The 21,247-nt window shown below is 40.3% G+C and overlaps 1 protein-coding gene across 1 annotated transcript in view; it reads left to right on the top strand.

Annotated features, from left to right (window-relative positions):
* The first annotated feature begins 1,161 nt into the window (after nt 1–1,161).
* tsc22d2 (TSC22 domain family 2) overlaps nt 1,162–21,247 on the top strand; it is a 52,052-nt gene continuing 31,966 nt past the window's right edge. Inside the window, exon 1 of the mRNA XM_041791058.1 lies at nt 1,162–3,472. Coding sequence (XP_041646992.1) covers nt 1,875–3,472 — 1,598 coding nt within the window. The 5' untranslated portion in view covers nt 1,162–1,874. The remainder of the gene's footprint in view (nt 3,473–21,247) is intronic.

The raw sequence follows: 21,247 nt of genomic DNA, 5'->3' as shown, positions 1-21,247 counted from the left end.
AAAATCAAAAGCATTATTTTTAATATTTCTCACAAATTTTGTGCATAAATTTGGTAAGCTGAATTTGCTGGTAAAATATTTTGTTTATTTTTGGTACAGGTTCTGTTATTCAGTATTAGACCTGCCTCTAGCTTCTTGAGTACCTTTGAGTAGTGTGCCCTCTGATAAACAGAAATCTGTTGCTTTATATGGACAACTTCTTTGGGGTTGATGAGCTCTGCATGCCATTTTTCATATATCTGTAATAAAGATATGTATTATTTTGATAGACCCCAGGGAGTCTGGAAAAATTAACCAACAACAACAGTTAAAAGTGAAGGAGAAAAGGTAAAACGCCATTCTGGAAATAAAAAGTGAAAAGTAAAAATATGAAATAAAAAATAATATAGTATATATATAGTAATACCCTTTGTTTGTTTTACGTTGCTCTACGAATAAGCGATTTCTTCTCGTCTTCGTTCCATATAGGCCTACACATGGACCTGTAACATTCATTCATGGGACTGCATTCGTCACTGTGGGTATTATCTTCATTGGTATGGCATAATGCCCAGTGGGCTGTGTCTTGATAGATAAGACCTCTTCAGATTTCCCGGAGATAAATGACTCATTCAGGAACAACTCCTTTCATTCACTCACTTGTTTTAAGTCACCAGCGTTATAGTAAAAGGGCTTTTAAAACTTTATCTACGGATACAAACTTTTGTAATCAGTCAAAAGTGCGTTTCCATAAACGTGTGTGTCTGTGTTATGAGGGCTTTTAACAGTTCAAAGGTTAGTTGTAAAGGATGGAAACGGTTGATTTAGATTTTTGTGAGATAAATTGCATTCGAAAACAAAATAACCGAGTAAACTAGCAAAATTATTTTCCAAATTATGAGTCCTAGTGTATCCAAAGATTTACACATGACGACGCTGCCAAAGTCTTCAGTGTTTTGACGTTTCATCCTAACGGTGAGACGAAAACCGGAAGTGACGACAGCGAAAGAAATAGCCTACTTGTTACTCGCGTTAAATATATGTCACTACTATTCAAAATAGTCCGCAGCGTTTAAATTTTTACAAAATAGCCATGCTTAAAGCTTTTCTACTCTGGTTATTTGTTTATATGTAATTTTTGGAGATAACAGAAAACTAGTTTGACCTCGTTACCCAGGATGCACTTCGCTCTTGCCATCTTGTCGAGTGGTTGGGTTAGAGGAGCGGTAGGCAGGAGTTAGCTGTCTGTTAGCTTTCTGGCGCTGTGGTAAAGTAGTTATCTGTCAGCTAGCAGCTAGTAGCAGCTGCCAAAAGTGAGCTGTCCACACTGCGAGAGGCAAAACTTCCCCGACTTCGAGACTTATTCTCTAACTTCCGCTGGATTATAGTTTGTTTTTGACGCTGTAAAGGATTTGTTTACATCATGATGTCGCACATGCTGGTTCAGAGGTAGGGAAAACTAGCTATCATAAGCTAACTCAGCTAGTCGGCGAGAAATACATCTAGCTGTAAGAGGAGAGTGGGCTGCGGGACCGGGCCCTCCTCAGACTAAAGTACCGGTGGCAGCTGCTGAACAAGAACTTTAACAAGGGCCAGTTTCTAACTCCGCTACCGGGACAAGAGAGGCCGACAGGGTGTCAGAGAGGCCGGGGGAGGAGAGCAGCGGTCTGCTGTGTGTTGTGACCGGACACCGGGGAGCACTTCAGGAGTTTCAAAGGATCTGTCCCCGGTTGTGACACTTTTCTCCGAAGAGAGAGAGGAAGAGGAACGGTATGGAAATGTCCTGTGACGGTACGTGTCTGTGTCATTTTCCTCAGTTGTGATCTACTTTGCAAGACATTAGCCCAGCACTTCGCTTCATCTGGGGGCAGACAGACTCGACGCAGTTAGTCAACATGTCGAAAATGCCAGCGAAGAAGAAAAGTTGCTTCCAGATCACAAGTGTAACGCAGGCTCAGGTGGCGGCCAGCAGCATCACCGACGACACTGAGAGCCTGGATGATCCGGACGAGTCCCGGACAGAAGACGTGTCGTCGGAAATATTTGACGTTTCAAGGGCCGATCTAGGGGTGTGTGAGAGGAGTTCATCTGAGGAAACCTTAAACAATGTGGAGCCCCAGGAGGGTCAGCCCCCTACGTCAGGTCCTGTCAACGGGGGACTCTCTTTTAAGAGTATAGGCTCTGGTCGTGCCACTCCACATAATTTAGGAAGCGTGCCTGTGCCAGCTACAGCTCATCCCATTGTTTCCAGCTCATCCTCTGCTGCCACTGTCTCTACCAGTGTAGCACCCTCTGCTCCTGTTAGCACCAGCTGTAGTTCCCGTTTCAGGGTCATTAAACTTGACCATGGTACTGGAGAGCCCTTCAGACGGGGCAGGTGGACTTGTACTGAGTTTTATGAGAGAGATTCAGATTCAAATAGGACTGTGGACAGTATAAAGCCAACTGTAACCCTTGATCACTGTATAGACAGAGACAGCGGGTTAGGAGCTACAGGTAACTCTGTGGTCACAAGCTGCACATTTTCTGCACAGACTTTGGATAACACCTCTGACAGTGGGTACTCCGCTGGGCATCACCCCCACCCCCACCCCCACCCTCACCCTTCGGAGCCTCTGCAGCAAGGTTACAGCTTGGCTTCTCAGATAGGGAGCGGAGCAAGTGCCTTCCAGCCCACAGGGTTTGCACCCACATCATCACAGCAACCACAACAGGCTCAGGTCAATATTCAGCCCGTTGCTCCCCAAAACTTTCTCTCCAACAGCCTCAATGGCATGCACCAAGGTGTCATGCAGCAGAAGTCTGCCATCATGCCTCCTGCCACGCAGCCACAGCAGTTCGCCTATTCTGCTCATCCCACTGGCCTCTCTGCTGGCCAGCCAGACTATCGTCAGCAACAGCACTTTGGCTCAAGCACTCAGAACCTTCCAATGTCGGCCCTCCCTGTGGGCCCCCCAACCAGCCAGGTACCTTCATCTCTAATCACCCCTGCTGGTCAAGGAGCCCAGGGGCTGGGTGGAGAGGCAGCCCAGGGCCTTCTGCAAGGGGGGAATGCACCAGCCATGGCCCCTGTCCTTACAGGAAGTGGCCCCCAGCAGCATGCCAGCCAGAATCAGCCTTCAGGAGGGATAGGAATCGCCCCTGCACCGGCGATGACCACCACCTCCTCCCACAGTGTTGTTCAGAATGCACCTGCCACAGTGCCCACTACCAACAACACCCCTCCAGGTGTGCTAAGTCAAGCGCCTGCCACAGGGGGACTCGTCCATCTCCAGGGAGCCCATGGAGGAGCAACAACAGGCCTCCCGTCTGGCTTCAACCACCAGGCAGAAGATAACATGCTCAAGTCTGACTCCCTACCTCAGCCTGGTGCTGTTGTGGTGCCAGGGAAGGATGGTGTGAAGCCTTTCATTGGCGAGGGCCTCAACCTACCGACTCCTGCTGTCAACAGCCTGTTTGGAATCCATATCACCATGAATGTGGATGAGGACAGGTAAGCGGGTACCAGGGGAATAAGATGCATGGAAAATGATTTTATAAATTGTGATTTTGCCAAACAGAGGGCAATCATTGATGTGTTGTTATCAGACTCTGAGAGAGAAGTTCTTTACCCTAACAGCTGGTATATTATCAGTTACTAAGTGTGTGTCTGGAAGCTTGCCCCGTATTAAAAATTCTTGTTACATTCTGCTACAGTGTGATCATACTCCACAGTGTGGTGAACGCCTCTCCCTTCACCAATGGTCAAAATTAGTAGCACTATAACTGGAAGTGTTTGGTTGTACTTATTGCACAATAAAACAAAACACACATATTTCTTAGTGCTGTGTGTAAGTATAAAGTTGTAGTCTGGCAGGAAGGAGAGATTATGGGGCGTAGTGAGCCAGTGAAAATGGGCAGAGACAGGAGGAATATTCTTTTCTTCTTCATTAATAGGCAACCCACAAAACCCTGGATAGTACGTCGCCTCTTCAGACACCCACAGCCCCCTCCCTCAAGCTGCTATTCAACCATACAGGCTGTTGGAGTTTAGGGGGCGTTAACAAGCTCTTGGATAAGTTACAACACAGGCAGTAGCTGTGTTTTGAAGCAGAAAAAGCTCTTCAGACTGAGGCAGACTGTTTTTATTCTCCTGTCTATTGGCCCTGCTCATTGATCTCAGCCTCCTGTCTTTAAACCTTGTAAATACTGACTCTTTACTTGCCTACAGTGCTTTTCTAATGTACACACTAGCTATTTTAGGGACAGTCTGATGACCCTCAATCAGCTTAACTTGAAGTGTTGCCACTCTTTGCCATTCCGGGCTAGCAGAAGCCAGGAGAGGTTTTTATTTGAGCAAAGAATGACCTGCACAAGAGTCAACAAAGACTCACACACGTGCATCTTGTAGGCCTCAGTGTCTATCTGTTCTGTTCTTCAGTGCTTAGTATAAATGGCCCAACTAAATGAGGTGTGTGTGTCTAAGGAGGTTGAAGCCTGATAATCAGTCATAGTCTAGATATTCCTGAAGCTAATCATTGTTTACTAAAAGTCTCTACCCAAATGGCATCATATGATTGCAGAAACGTTGTGCGTTGTCCCTGATTTCATCACAGGAACAACTAGTGCCCATTTTCCCCGTTATTCTTCTGTGTGTGTGCAGATGGAGTGACATCAGTGGCTGCCTGTGTAGCCATGGCAACGCTGGCAGCAGGACAGGTCATGTCAGGGAGGTGGAGAGGACAGACAGTCGGGCGCACAGCCATGCATCTACATCACGCACACACTCACACCTGTGGCAATGATAGCAGACATTTAAGCTTGTGTGCCTGTGGTATTGATGACATGGCTGTGCTGAATCAGCAGCATGATGTCTGACTTCTGTACAAATTTTCAGATTTGAGTCCTTGTTAGACCTGTCCATGACTGTGTTTGCAGGAAAGCTTGACAAAATGTTGACTTGTGGCTAACCTGTTAGGCTATAATCTCCTTGTTCTTCTGTCTTCACTTAGTCATTTGTCTGAGACATAGTTAATTCTAGGTCTACAGACTTAAAACTGTGCACCAGTCACAGGTTATGTTGTGCCATGTCAGTCTGCTCTGATGCCCATAATTTGGAGACCTTTGTTTTTTAATTTGCTTTGATATTGCCGTATAGCCAGTGGTACTTCTGTTATTCTATTCAATTTCTCAGTAAGATAGATAAAACTTTTGGCTATGATCAGTAGATTAACCTCAAAATGCCTCTGGGGAGATGCAAATTTGACTTTCAATGAATAAATCACTCACTCACTTTTCATTAGCATACAGCACTAAATCACAACAAAAGTTATTTATGACATAACATGTAAGGCAGGTCTTAACTGTGCTCTTTATTGTATTATTTAAAGAGAACCACATAATCCTTTAAGTCCATTGAACCAATACTTATTGGGTTGTGTTGACAGATTTATGATTTTCTGCAGCTTGGTTAGGGGACAAGACAAAGTTCGACAACTTTATCTTATAATCCTACAGATGAAATTTTGTAAAATCACATATATCATTGAAACAGCTTGTTTATTTAGCATCTTAAGTTTCTCCAGGGATAACGCGTTCTGTATAAAGTGATTAATGCATGTCAATTTGGTGTTTAAAAAATGTAGAGTCCTTATCTATCACATGCAAGTCTTGTTGACACCAAACTTGTTTGACTGACTCATCCGTCCAAGCTTTGAGAAATCTGTTGGAAAAATAATTTGTTGTTCAGAACATTGCTGAAGGTTTATCATGATGATCAATTTGCACCAAATAACACATCTGCTTGCCTGAAACTAAACCAATATTTAACGTTATCCAGACCTCTGAGGGCCTCCGTTATCCAGTCTGTAATAGAGTTTTGAGTTGGCATCCTTTAACAGTGAATCGGAGTTATTGTAAACAAATACATAAAAAGGTGACCTCAATACAGTTTTTAAAAAGGTTGGAGCAGCCACTTTATTACAGTGAAAAAAATCATAGAATTTTACATAAAGACTTTATAAGCCCATAAACTTTGCGTGGATGGTAAGAATAGTGTCGAGGTTTGTAACTTTTCAAAAACCTTCGTAATGGTCTTGACCTGCTGCATACATGCACATGTATGCACACATGTTGAATTCTGGCTTACCTCAAAACTTTTGGGTGCAGTTTTTAAGTAAAGCTGTGAAGCCCAAAGGCAAGTTGGCATCCATAAGCATTATTCTAACTATCATCAGCTGTAATTAAAATGCCTTGTTAAGTCATAACGCTCTTGTAAATCTCAGCGAGGACTAAAAATGACATATTTCAGGGAACACACCCCAGTAATCAGGACTCACAGTCTCAGACTTTTTCTGTTGTCAGATCTGAGTTGTGCGCTCAGCTTCAGCTGTGTCAAGGAATCTGCTTCAACTTTCATTGTTTGGCTCTGTTTTGAATTAAGAGTGCATCGCAAATGTGGAGCAAAGCATTGTGGGGGTGGAGCCGTAAGATTTGAATGATTTCCCCTCAGCTTGAAACGGTTAGCATCCCTACTCCGCACGCTGCGCCTCTGCCAAATGAAGTGATGAAGCCTCTCCAGGACTAATTGGTTCCTTACAATGGGGGCACTTGGCCTTTAACTCAATTACTTCTTCAAGGATGGACCTCCATCCTTTCCCCATCTATTGTCTTAATTATGAGCTGTAATTGTTAATACATAATTGATTTCTCAAGCAGAAGAACAGTGGTAGCTGAGCTGCTTGAAAGGAATGCAGCCTGAAGGATATTCTTGTAAACAACTGACCTTACATCACTGCTTTAAATCCAGAGAAGTAACTGTCCTGAAATTACAATAACAGATCTGATTTACAAGTGATGAATAAAGTCACTTGATTATTAAGGTACATCTGAAAAAAAAAAACCCAAGTCTATTCTGGAAAGATTTAAAGTACTGAAGAAAGTCATAGGAGGAGTATGTGATGCATCCATTGCTGCTGTATATGTGGATTCATATTGCACCTTTGATATCGGTGCCAGTCACGACATTCAACCCCTATCAACCATTTAAAGTTTAGTTTTGAGTTCTAACAACAAATCAGAAGCCTTGTGCAACATGATATTGGTGAACTGTTGCACCAGGTTATGATAGTAGATCACCTTTTCGTGGAATCCTTTTTAAAAGATGAATCATGATTAATGAGAAAATTTCTGAGATTTATCACAATTGTAATTTTTATTGTTTGAAAGCCCTAGTTTATAATGAATTACAGCTTGGTAATATGTGTTTTAGATATCACTTGAAATAATTAACCTGTTATAAGTGCAATGAAAAACTAATATATAAGATTTACAAATAAGGTTGAGTATTGCTGGGTACCTCACGTTACTTTACTACAGCGATTCCCAAATTGGGGATTGGGACCCCAAGGGGGGTTGTAAGACACTGAAGAGGGGTCGCGGGATGTTTTCCAAAACAACAAAGAGATTTATTATGATTTAGAAGCTACATTTTATCTATTAGTGTACAAAATATTGGTAAATTAATTGAGTTTAATTTAGGGTAACAATGTAGTTACTATATGAGAGTTATGCTTAAATGTTAGTACAATGTAAAAAAAACCCTATACCTAAAATGTAAATTTGTACATGATGCTTTTTGCAACATTGTACGCTTTAACCACCTCAAGGGAAGGTGGGGGTCCCTGGTCTATGACGCTGTTATTTTTGGGGTCTCAGCCCCTGTTTTCTGACACAATGCCCATGATAACAATAATATCAAAATACACAGTAGTTCTGCCGTTTTTGATGAATCACTTTCACCTGCGCCATACTTCTTTTCATTGCTGTGGGGTGTTACCCTTTTCACTTTCTCTCTGCCCTCAGTCATACCATAATAGCTCGCATTGGGGGGTCTGCTGTGATCCAGATTCTCAGGGTAATTTGTTGAGAGGACAAAAAGAATTTAGTTATCAATATTAGGCATAAGGGATTATTGACGTTATTTTGGCATATTGATATTTGATCCCACATTTTCTCGAACATATTCAATGTTTAATATGCTCATTCTAATGCAAAGCATTTCTCTGCCAAAATTATTTTAGTACAAGGGTGCTTGGCTAAAAATATTTCAGAAGGGGTACAACCTAAAAAAACAGTGACAGCCAAAGTCGCACTCTTTTGACTGGTTTCAGTCTCTTCTGCCACAGGTCTTTAACTCTGCTCTCCCACTCTCTCTCTGCAGCGCCATCACAGTGTCGTTTGGTGTTTCTCTTGAGGCCTTTTCTTACTGGAAAACAGCTCAACTTTTTTTCCAGACATAAAAGTGGTAGTTACCTCAGACTTTTGGCTTTGTCAGTAATGCTGTATTTTCATTGACTATAAGTAGGTACGCACCTCTTGGCTGCTGTCTCACCTTTCTGCTCACATAATTACACATAGGAGCAAACCAGGTCCTTGTTTGCTACTGAAAGTATAAAATACATGAGGCTGGATTTGGCATATTGTTTATGCTGTTTGTTTGAACAGACCACCAACCAGTCAGAACGATGTGTTTCTTCTAAATGAATGAAAGATGATATCTGCAAACAAAATGATGAACTTGGTAAACAAAAGGAAAGCAAACCAGCTGTCAAATTTACGAGCCTCCTGAACAAATTTGATGGTGAACGTATGATGCCACTGTGAGACTGAGGAAACAGGATAAGATGCGTTTCTTTTCACATACTCTAAATGCAATAAAGTTAGAATCTGATTGGAAGTTTTGTCAAAGGTCACTAGCAAAGATAGTGTGTGTGAGGTCAGCTCGGTGGAAATTCTGAGTCCTCCAGGTCCAGCTGGGTTGGGTGCAGTTGCTCCTATAGTGTGGAAAACAACAGTTCAACTGATGGAGAGTTGTTTTAGTGGTGTGCTTAGGGGGAAAACTGTCAGGCATCTTAAAAGCAGCAGCCTGATGATAAACATTAACAGTGGATTGACTTGAAGCTTAGTAGAAGCTTAGCAGGTATCTATGGTTAGCTCATAATGGCTCTCAGCTGACTGTTGTGTCAGAAAAAATGTTACCCTGTCAGGGGAGCAGAGGTAAAAGGCTCTTATGTTTAAGTAAGGTTTTTTATTTCAGCAAAGTAGTCTAGCTTTTCTCTGATATATTTGGGCCTTCTGCCCGAATAAGATATGGACTGGTGCAACAGTAAAACTAAAATCTAGGGTTTATATGTTAAAAATATACATAAATCACAATTTAATGTATTGGGACTCCATGCCAGTATTCAGTTTCTAGTTTAAAGTGGATACAAACAGGTCATGTTGTACTAAATAGAGTTCTAGTAATGTATCTAATTCCCTTTGGCACTTTCTGTTTCTTTTACATTTTAGTTTTCTCCAGATCTTCCTATTTTTTTTCTGTGACTGGCATCGTTACCCCCATTCTAAAGGTTTTGCACATTTTTCTTTTAGATTTTTTTTTTTTTTTTTTTTTTGCCGTTACTCAGATAGGACAGCTGAAGAGGGACAGGAAACATTGTGAGAGAGAGCAGGAAGGAATACATGCACCAAACAGCACAGAGACTCCGAGGACTAAAGCCTCTGCATATGCCTTGCTCTAAGCACTGAGCTATACCGGCAGCCAGCTTTATATATTTTTTTCACACAAGCTTTGTACTTTCAAGCACTTTTGGGTAGGGATGCACAATTTTGTCAGCCTGATATCGGTATTGGCAGATATCAAAATTTCTGACGACATGTTCAACCAGTATTTTGGCTGTGAATATAAGCATGTATCAACTTTAAATTTTGGCCATATATAGTAATATGTTTGGAGTTTTAGGATGGATCAACAGACCTACATCAGTTGTAGTGGTGTCAGAAATATCAATACTATAAAGTATTGTGATATTTCAAGGCGTGAAACTGTATCAGTATTCTAGAATCCTGTATCAATATCTTAATTAATAATTTACTTTGTTGGTGCAGTAGTTTTATGATATAATTTCAACCTCCGGCCACTAGTTGGCAGCAGAAATGTTTGACTCTTTCCTCCTCTCCTCTGTTTAGACAACGAGATCTCTGAGGCCTTCTGGCCTGAGCGAGCCAGTCTCTTGTGCCTATCCAGCAGTGGCTTCTGCTGCATTCAAAGAGGATGTGTGGACTTATTTTTGCATCCAAAACATTAAAGACAGTACAGACATAGACAAGAGTCAAGTCGGTTGAAAGATATTTAATGAAGTAATGATATACAAACTGGTATAACATAAAATCTGGAAGGCTGCAGTACATTTACTCTCTATTGATTTCTTTGTTTCCCTTTTCTTTGAAAAAATTCTGTGACCAATTTAATTTACTGCAGCAAAAGAGGAAATTCCTCATCTTCAGATTGCACAAAGATAGCATGCTAGATGATGCAGAACTAAATATTTTGAGAAGTGTTAACAGGCTTGTATTACTATATCTTAAGACTAGCTTAATTATATTCTGTTATATTCTATATTTATCAATTCAATATTACATAGTAATATATACTGTTAAAAAATGGCATATATTGCCTTGCTCATAGTATTGCTTTATATTGTATTGGCGTCCCTGTATCGTGATGTGTACGTATCGCCAGATTCTTGCCAATATGCAGACTTAGACAGTTATGTTTTTTTCTTTGTTCATCCTTAAATTTTAAAGTGTGTTGTGTTCAAAGGACTGAAGTTTTAGGTCTGAAATACATATCCAAATATTGGTGTTGATATTAGTATCAGCTAAAATGAATGAAACCTTTCCTCATTTACAAATATTATTTATTACGTTTATTTTGAGCAACGTTTCATAATTTTCTTCATAAAAAGTGAATGAGTAGATAGATACCTCTGCTGGTTAAAAGAGGTATTGCTGTGCATATATTTTGCCATATCACTCCACGTTGTTCATATTTGAATCAGATTTCATTTCAAGATATTATTGTGTCTCACTTTTATTTATTGTGAAAACTAACAATTTGAAGATTGTTATTTGGCCCATCTTTTGTTTATTTCTTTTTGATAATTAAAACGGGAATATTGAACAAGTTGAAAATTTTTCTAACAGAAACATAATGGATTACACATATAGCGTGATCCTTTTATAAAGGAGCCTTCCCCTGTTGATTTTAAGCTGAATGCATGCATGTGCCTTACGTGTACTGTAGCCCCTCCCTCCATTTACCCCTTGGCAGTTTGACAGTTTAAAACAAAGGGGGGAAGGGTGAGTGGTGGGATGGAGAGTCAGGTTTGGGATGGGGCATGTGTATGTGTATTTGTTTGCGTGTGTTGGGGGTTGTAGTTTGGTTTCCACAGTGCCTGGAAACAAGGGAGCAGCTTATTTTCCAGATAGCTGACCTGCCTGAACTTCCAGGGAACACATTCCAGGAGCCCTGAATGGCTGTGATTGTGGGACGCCCCAGGCTGCGGGCCGAGCAGACGGGTCTGCACCAGCTCTGTTGAAGGGTCTGCCTCCCGTCTGTCTCCTTGTAATGCGACTGCTCAGTCTTCCTGGCCCTTTTTAAACCCTCACTGACCTCTTAACACACTCTGCATCTAAATGAAGCTAGTTTCACTTACCTTTCACATCGCTGTCACTTCCAGTTTTTTTTAATTAGTCAAGAGTTAAGTCCAGCTTATACTAAAACCTCTTGTCTTTCTGCTGTTAAAAGAGGGTAAACATTTCAGTGTTGGGCAATCATCACCAGTTTTTTTTGCAAGTCTAATACCTTGCCGTAGTTGACCTTGAATAATGTGTCCTGGAACTACTTTCTAACTTAACTACTGTTACAGAATTACAATCCTCCTCTCCTTCAAAGTTAAAAATCAGAACTAATGTTCACGCTATGTGATGTGCATGAGAATAATGTTAGAATTTAAAACATGTTGCTTTTGTTATATCTTTTCTGTTACGTAAGCTTTAAAAGATCTGAAGAGGCCAGTGGTGTGAGGCGAAGTGGTTGAATAAGTTAGCATAGCAGGACCCACCCTGTTATCTCAGCAAGATGCGGTCAGGGGATCACTTCCAATTAGAGTGGACCTGCCAAAGCAAGTAAACAAGCGCGCTCCTGGCGGCCTACCATAACTAACTGAGTTTGTGCTGGAAGCTCAGCCATTGAATCAGTCGCAGAGTATGTTGTATGCTGTTCCAGGAATGAGGACAGTGTGTGCAAACCGTGTTTGTTGTCTTTTCCAAAATGGTCCCAGTACAGAACAGGTTAGACCCCCTTTATCTGAGTGGCTGCAGCTTGTGAAGTATGAAGTGTCTGGTTACAAAAGAGAAAAACTGTTGACAGGCACTTGTTACCTGTTTTTTTGCATAAAGAAGCAGAGCTGCATTTAGCTCAACAGTTGGTTCATTTTTGCCCTGTATGTTACTGGATGGAGCCTCTGCCGTTCTGCAACAGATGTCCATGTGTTTATTTACCAACGAAGACATTATAACAGTATTTGTGCTATCATCAGTATATTGTCTGAAGTTATCTTCATTCAGAAATGCAAAATATTTCTTATATCTAAGTCATCATATGTTCTTCTTGTATTTCTCTCTTCTAACCAAGAATCAGTTGAAACTTGGGCTTTGTTATGAGTGCCAAAATTATACCCAAAGCAATCAGCAAGTCCTTCAAAACTGTGGTGATTTTTTTTTTTTTTTTTACAACATTTATGAAGTGTTAACCACTAAGTTGACATTAACAAGACACCTGTAGCCTCAGACAGCTGGTTGGCAGATGAGCTAAACTAGGACACACTGTTGAAGATCTTTTTTTGTCAGTTAAATATTTAAGTGTGTTAATCCTTTCTTGACAGCCATGCTTCAGAGCAATGACTGTCAACTGCTAGGTCTGAACCCCAAAGTGGGTCAAGGAATTGCTTTCAGTGTGGGGGGGCGCATGTGGCATTTAAAGTTAAAAAACTGTGAGATTAATGTATTGTGTTTTAATGTGTTTTCCTGTGATAACATTTAAACTATGTCAGGATAAAAAAGCTTGTCAAACCAAAGTAGCAAGTCAATTTCCTGAGATCTTGAGAAAAAAGACAAAATTTACATGTCATCAGAAGGAAATGCAATAAAATAAGGTAATTGCATGTCCTCTTAAGTGCCTCCATAATGATGCCCTTTCACATGTTCTGGTCTCTCTTTGCTAAGTCATATTTTGTTTAATCCCAAGTTCAAAGAGCAAAATTTTTCATTAAATGCGTTTGAGTCATTGAACATTTACAAAAGTGGGTCATGATTTCTCTGGTGGTGAGTTCTGAGGCTAGACCAGTCAAAAAGCACTTTAGAGCTTCCCTTACCAGTCAAGTATTTCTTTTAGCTGCCTCTTACCCTGGCTGGTTTACAGTAAAGTCAGATATTTTTAAACAACATTAGGGAAGTGAAAAAGAGACAAGTCTGAATGTCCTATATGCAGCTTTTTTTCTCAGTTTGCAAATGTCAGATATGACTTTTGGACTATCATACAGCAGAACTGGTAACATCCTCTTTGCTTTTAATCTTCTGGTTTGTTGTAAAGCATGAGCAACAATCAGAGCTCAGTTTCTTAAATGGGGTCATCTTGCTGAAAGTCTGCATGACATAAATATATCCAGCTCTAAATAAGCTAACCACTTGCTGTGGAAATTGAAGAGCCATTCAGTCTCTGAGTGTAAAGTAAGGACTGAACAACGGTGTTTTAGTGCTGAGCCGCCCCCCCTCAGAGCTGAAGATTTCTGAATAGTGAGTAATGAGGATGTGTGGAAAGCATGGCAGGCAGCTGCGTTTGAGTCATCCATCCTCTCTCTGTGGTCCCACTTGCTTTCAATGGGTGTCGTCTACTGATCCGGCTCTCTGGTGCCTGTGACTGTTCATCTGTTCTCAAAGTCTGAGTGTTCAAGAGTGTGTTTGACCATGTGTTTGTGTGATGTGGGATGACACTCTGGGATAGGCCAAGAGAGTTTTAGAGAGGCTCTCAAGTTTTGGAGAAAGTGAATCAGATTTTAGGTGGTGCTCATTTTGGACTTTTTCCTGGTGTCTTCAGAATGAGGGAACTTTTTTTCAGTGCCCTTTACAATCATTGCTCTTGATATTTTTTTCCCCACTCTGTCTCAATTCTTTATCAAAGGTTGTTTTTGACTGCTATATTTTTTTTTCCCCCGTTGTTGGCTACAAGCTGAATTGTCCTTCTGGGATAAATTACTGCGTTTGAATCTTGAATCTTGTGATTGTCTCGCTCTGTTGTGACATAAAAGATGTAAGTTAAGACAAAAAATCCTAAAATTGAGAGTCTGCTGAGCTTTGAATTAATTTGTTACTGTCCAAGTTTTCATGATTATGCTTAATCATACTAAACATCGTACATAGGTGACATTATACAGAGCTTTCCCAAGTGGCAGCTGTCTGCCAAACAGCCAGCTACTCACTTCATCACAGCTTGCCACATTTTCCAATTGTTTACTTAATTTAAATCCACCACAAAAAGTAAAGAGTCAATGGGAGAATAAGCTATTTTGCGTTCGGAGAGAAGATTTGGCAAATTTTTCATGGGCACAACCCACATACTTAGCTCTGCTGCTCATCCCACAAATTCATCTTCTTTTCAAACATGGCATCATTTAAAAAGGAAATAAACAGACTTTCCAACAGTATGAGATTTATTGCCATGAAGCATTGTTATAACAAAGAAATAATCTACCTAACACAAATTCCCTTACTTTTTTGTGCTAGATTTAGTTTAACTAAGGAGTTATGTGGCAAAAATCTGTATGATGCAGAACAAAAGATGGAATGGGGGGTTTTGCTTGTAATAGGACTGAAATGTACTAGCAAGTTAACATTCAGCATCATCGTCCAAATTCTTCCCCTTATTTATATTTACTTTTTTAGATTTTCTTGGTAAAAAATACGAACAAATAACAGCAAGTTAATGCCAGCACAATGTGCTCTTCAGGCCAACTAAGGTCATGTCTGTTCTGAAAGTTATAATTGAACATCTATGCAGGAAATGTAAATTCTTCATGGGTTTTTTTTCTCTGTCTTCAGCTGAGAAAGCTGCAGCTTTTGTAAGAACCGAGATTTCCTGCTAAGCTTTGATGTCCGCTTTCGTATTCTGCATAACGCTTCCTTTATGTTCTTCTTCCAGTCAGCTTCGCCTTGAGTGTCTGCCCCCCCTCGCCACCTTAAATCGTACAATGATCAGACCGGTGCAAGGAAACGGATGTGAGTCATTGTGGTTCCCTAGGCTGATAATGGTTTATTCACTCATTCAACACAGTGGCATTGAACAGATGGTACCTTGTGATATCACTGAATTAGGTTGAGTTTGTCATAGGTACCCAAACACGCTCTCTTTTCACCTATAAGCCCATCCCGATGACATTGATCTCTTGCCTTTGACTAATATCTTCCTGTAATTAGGTGTTTTTACTTAAGTGTGCGTTTGTAACTGCTATCGCTTACGAAATGTTAACTCTTTGTTGAACTTGCTGGATCATTCTCTGGTGACTCAGACTCGTTTCATTCTATCCTTTCAGAAAACATCCCAAATCTCTTTATGATAATTAGAAGTTATTTTATCCTCTTTGACAGTAAGCTGTTTTCTCCTACATTTTTTAAGTCTTTATAAGAGACCATCATCAGCCCTGTTGACCTCCGGGTTAACACTTTGGTGAGGTGTGATGACTTGTTCACTCTGAACTTTCACACTGTCTCTTCAAGTGAGTCAGCCTCTCAGTTCTACGTGTTAAAACACTTCATCCAAATTCTTATCAATCAATCAATCAGCTGTGACCTGGGAACAAGGATGAGAGTAGAGGATTATTTACAGAAGAAAATTGCCTTCAAAAAACACACAAAAAAATCAAATAAAATCCTTGCTTGTATCATTCAAGTCTATCAACTGTATTATTAACCCCAGCATCTCCTGTTTCAGCTTTCCTTTTACCCTGTTTCTGTCATCTTCTCTGCCACCCTCTTACTTTGCCAACTACTCTGGCTCTTGCCAAGAATGAGGTCATTCAAAAAAAACCCAAACAATGGAAAATATTCTGCCACTTCCCGAACTGTCAGTGAATGCTCCTCAGCTGCAAGAAACACAGTACATTGGAGTTTTATCACTGGATCAAAAACACAACATGCAACTACAAACATGTTTGACTGTATGACACTGCATGACAGGAATGCTAGTTTTGAGTGACACTGGGTGAAACCAACTCAGCTCTATGGAAGTGTTGTACTTACATAGAACTGACAGGCCAGGCTGTCAATACAGCATGTTAATGCTGTCAATAAGGAGAGAAAACATTCAAAAAACACAGGGGACCTAGTCATAAAAATAGTTCACAGCTCCTCTGTGTTCAACCCAATTATAGTTGATGAACCTAAACTATCGGTCATGTGACTGAACAGTAAAGATAAGTTATCTTTCATACCCCACATACAGCTCACGATTAACAGTTTATAAACAAAATTAAATTAGGTCACATTATAGAACTAAAAAAACTGACTTCTCCCGCACCTTTTACAATTGTAGAACAGTGTTCACAAAAATGCTTACCAATTCCCCATTTAAAACAGGACTGTTGTAAAATTGTATTATACTTTAACTTATAACCCTGCATGCAAAGAAACAAATTAGACTATATGGCTAAAGCATGGTGCACACAATAAGATTTCTAAAACCTTGAGCAATTTTGAAAATGTGTGACACCACACATGACAGATTAACTGTTTTGTTTTTATTGTGTGGTGTGCTAGAAGAAGACCAACACAGCACACACTAACAGATTTATTCACCAACAACCGGAGACTCCGCTCTTAGAATTTGAAATCTTGTACGGCCAAAGAACATGCTGTATAAACACTTGTGTTGTCACCCCCCATTAATGAATTTTTCCTCAATTTCTGACAATATGCACAATTATCTGGAATTGTGCAGTGTAAAGTTCCTGAGAGGAGTTTTTAGCTGGAAATAAAACAGATCAGAAATAATTCTGATGTTTTTTTTTAAACCTACCAACAAATAAGACAGTTGACCACAAGATCTGGTATTTTTTGATAGTATTACCCGATACCTGAACCAGCTGCTGGGGTAGGTGTTGGACAGGAGTATTTGCAGCATTTGATTAACACAGCATCTTTTTTTGGCAATTTTCAAAGCAAACATTCATAATGATTGGGATTAAATTTACCATTTGCCCACAGGGGGATCCGAAATCAACGCAAGCAGCCTTTTTTTATTACGACAACATTCAAATTCAAATAATGACAAAAAGAAAGGCTAAGAAATGAAATGTAAACATCAGTGTTACTGATTCTTTTAACAACAGACACCAGAATATGAGATAACCACAGGAGACTAACTGTTGGTTTTATATGTGAATTAAAGGATCTGTGAGGTGTAATGAAACCCATCCTGTTTAAGAGGTATCCTTTATCTGTACAATGTAGACTGTGAAAATCATATTTGTTGTGTGCAGACAGTTTTAAGAATCAGTCTAGAAAGCCTTGACATTAAAATGAAAACATAACATTGTGTGATTTCCTTTTTTAACAATCCAAAGCGCTGTTCTTAGAGCACCTGGCACTGGCACTTCCTGTACTAGAATTTACGCTGGATCGAGGAAAGGTTACTTCAGAGCAGCCTCTGTGGTGCCCACATGACACACCCAGAGTACGGTATGTTTAAGGAGTGTGTTGTGATTTGTCACAGGAATCTGCTAGTATGTTTTTTCTTCTGCACACGGATATGATCACCAAGGCAACTAGAAATACAACAGCAGGAATACTTTGGGCTGGAGCCACAGTGCAGCATTTAAGTATTGTTATTGAATAATTACTGATTATTTCACAGAGCTCTCTGGTATCTTGAAGTTTTTGTTTGTAAAGTATTTGGGTAGTTTAACTGAAGTCCTGGATCATCCTAATGAAAACAACAGACTTAATGAAAATCCACTGTGTTAAAAGATTTCTATTCAGAGAGAACTGACAACAGTTGACACTTTGAGTGTTTTATCAGGTGCACTGAATTGATGAGTTGGTGCATCTGAATGAAAAAGTTAAGAGCACCAGCGCTATCAGTGTAAACAGTCGAGAGCAAAAAGGTGTGTGGTCTGTAGGGTTTAGTAGAGATAGAGAGTTATGAAATAATGTAAAGCTGCTTATAAAGAGCTTATTCTCACAAGCTTGTTTGTTTATTTAGTGGGCATACATCCATACAGTTCATTTTACTCAGTGTTTCTGTGATAATGTGCACTAGGTGGTCGCTTTCAAAGATCTCCACCTTTTAATCAGATCATCCTAGGAAATCTCTGGTTAACTAAAATCGTCCATTATCACAGGAGAAAGGAGGAAATGGAATATATGCATGTCCTCTTAGGGCTAAGGTAAGTAAAGGTCATGCATCTTTTATATATTTTTTATGTTACCTTGAAATTATTAGAATATGAAACTGACCTTTAGGTGAGGGTTGAAATTTCAAACATCAGCATCAGACTTGCAAAATCAGATGATATTGATTCCTCTTTTGTTATCACTGCAAGAAAAATAGAAGTCCTAAGTCCTGAATTTTGGGGAACTATTTGCTCTCAGGTTTCCAAAGATTGTAAAACCTTGTGCACGCTGTCTAAATTGCATGAAAAATCTGCCATTACTGTGTGTTACTTTTTGAAGGATTCATTTCCCTCTTATGTACCTACTTTTTTAAGTTGATGTAGCTATCCTCGAAGTTTCTGTACTTAATGATTTTATGAATCTTAAATTAACATATTTTGATTGTTTTTAAACACATGGTATTAAAAAGAATCAGATTTTGACAGCCTTAATTAAGCGTCATGAAAATGCTAGTATGGGCAATATGTTCTAAAACTGTGTTTTTTTCCTTTGAGCCCCCCTACTTGTATCTATGAAAACCAAAGCCCCCCCTTGACTGACACAAAAAAAAATAGTGATACTTTGGGGCCAAATTTGACATTAATTTTAATTATTTTCTGTTTAAATCCAAACAAAGTAGCCCTAAACACAAATTCTTCTGCCCAACAACCACAGTATGAATTATTTGTAAGTGTTATACCATGACATGATTTCTGTTCATATGTGCAAATCTAATTTTAACAACCTCCAGGTGGGTGAGGTGTCAAACTGCTACTCAGCGTCACATTTCCTGATGTGGGCATTCACAATAAAAGCATTCGGCCAAAAAATAAGAGCTAAAGAACAAAAGAGACAACTGGAGCCCTTATGGTGTCCCACATACCACTGGTGCTCATGGCAGGGAAAACTTTTCTAGTCCCTGGACCTGCATTATTTTTTATGTATTTTTGTGCATTTTTATGCCTTTATTTATAGAAGAGGACAGTGGATAGAGTCGGAAAACAGGGATGAGAGATTGGGGGAGAGATGTGGGAAAGGAGCCACAGGTCGGATCTGTATCCATGCTGCCCATGTTCATAGGGTGGACCATAACCACTTGGCCATTTGTGCCCCAACCTTGATTCGTTTTTACCAAAAAATTTTTTGGTCCAAGTTCTCCATCTCTTTGATAAAATCTACAGACTTGTATTGTGCAGACCTTGTCTGAAATAGCATGTCTATTATTGATTTAACTTAGGTATAGCAGAGGTATTGAATTTACAGCTGCCTCTCTGACCTTGTTTAACACCACTGCCCACTTCTTTGAAACATCATGGGCCTAAAACAAGCAAGTCATGACATAAAACTCATTGTTAAACAGGTGTTTAAGCTCGTAGAATATGCATTGCTGCAGTGCTTGACTCGAGACAAAAACAGTTCAGCTCATACTTGTGTAGCAAGTACACTCACTACATGTTGCTGTCATAACGCATATCAGACTTGGAGAAGAGAGAATACACCTGATTACTTTGCTACATGTTAATTGCACGGACACAAGCATTTAATGTTCAGCTGGTTCCCTGGCTGCGTAAGTGTCAGAGAGAAACATGCTGATGACTGGACTCAAACTGAGCTGTTGCTCTACTTTTATTTAGCCCCCACTGTGACTGACTGGTAGTTCGAACTATCGGTGGCATTGGTTATGCCTTGTGTGAGCACTACAGCACAACTTTTAGTGAGGATAGTGTTGCAAAAATGCATTTCATGGCATAAATTATGCCAGTGACAGTATTAATAGTAGTGTAATGACCACCCCTTCATGATTATTAAATAGTCAAACATATTATAAAAGGGATTTTTGGATAATCTTCCCTAGAAATCATTGATCCTCATCATCCTTCTTTACACTTTCCTCCTTCTTGCTGAGCTCTTCCATTGCCTGTCCTGCTTGCCCCCACCTTCCCTCACCCCCCAGGAAAAGTCACTGAAGAGTGCCAAAAAAGTCATGGAAGAGAGTGCCGTTTTATGCAGCAGTCGACACAGACACACAAACTGACCTGAGGGCTAATATGGCAACGTTAACTCGGCCAGCGTCACGCTTCAGGAACCAATTCTACACTTTATTTAACCGGCTGAGTCAATGAACTCCAACCGTGCTGAAGTCAAAATTGAGCAGACTGGGTGGCTCTGTAGCTTCAGGCTGATGCTATCAGCTGAATGAGCCACCCTGGATCCTGAATTATACGCACTCGTGGTAACAATTAAGTGTAACCAAAGCACAGAAATTAACACCCTCTGCTTACGAGAATGCTCATATCAGTGTGACATATAGTTGCTGTCCTTTCAGCGACTTTGCATGTTTGCTGAGGTGTTTAGGCCTGTTTTTAACATAGCTGAAGCTTGAGCTGTAGGCTTATTTGAAGAGGTTTTCTAAAGTTGAGTCATAACACCCCAACAAACCACTCTTCTGTTTGCGATGAGCTGGAGCTTCCCGAGGAGAGTGAGCTCGGTTTGTGCTGTCAGTGGTGGTTAGCTGCACAGCTGGGAATCTGCCTCACTTGAGTATGGCTGCAGGCGGAGCCCCCATGCAGAGGGTCAAGTCCCTGTTTGCCAACAAGTCTCTTCCTCTCTCTCTCTCTCTCTCTCTCTCTCTCTCTCTCTCACATTCTTCCCCTGGCACCACCTGATCACTGCATTATGAGAAGAAGTCTTCCAACGGCAGGGCTACATCACATCCCTTTGCTACAGTTAGCTTCTGTACCATTTGGCAAAAAAACTCTACTTTAATTGTGCATGGAGGGGAGTTTAGCCAGCAGCACAATGAAGATAGAGCTGTATGGCCTTGTGTGTGTGTTGGGGGTGAAGTCTGCTCAATGCCGCTTGCAGCCAGCAACATCAAAGAGACAGTTACAGGAAAAGCAACTCCAGGAAAAACAACCCACAGTTGAGAACCAGAGTGTTTTCAATGTGTTTGCTATTTTGT

Source organism: Cheilinus undulatus, linkage group 7 (assembly GCF_018320785.1).
Source record: "Cheilinus undulatus linkage group 7, ASM1832078v1, whole genome shotgun sequence".
Lineage (NCBI taxonomy): Eukaryota > Metazoa > Chordata > Actinopteri > Labriformes > Labridae > Cheilinus > Cheilinus undulatus.
This window is presented reverse-complemented; position numbering and strand designations above follow the sequence as displayed.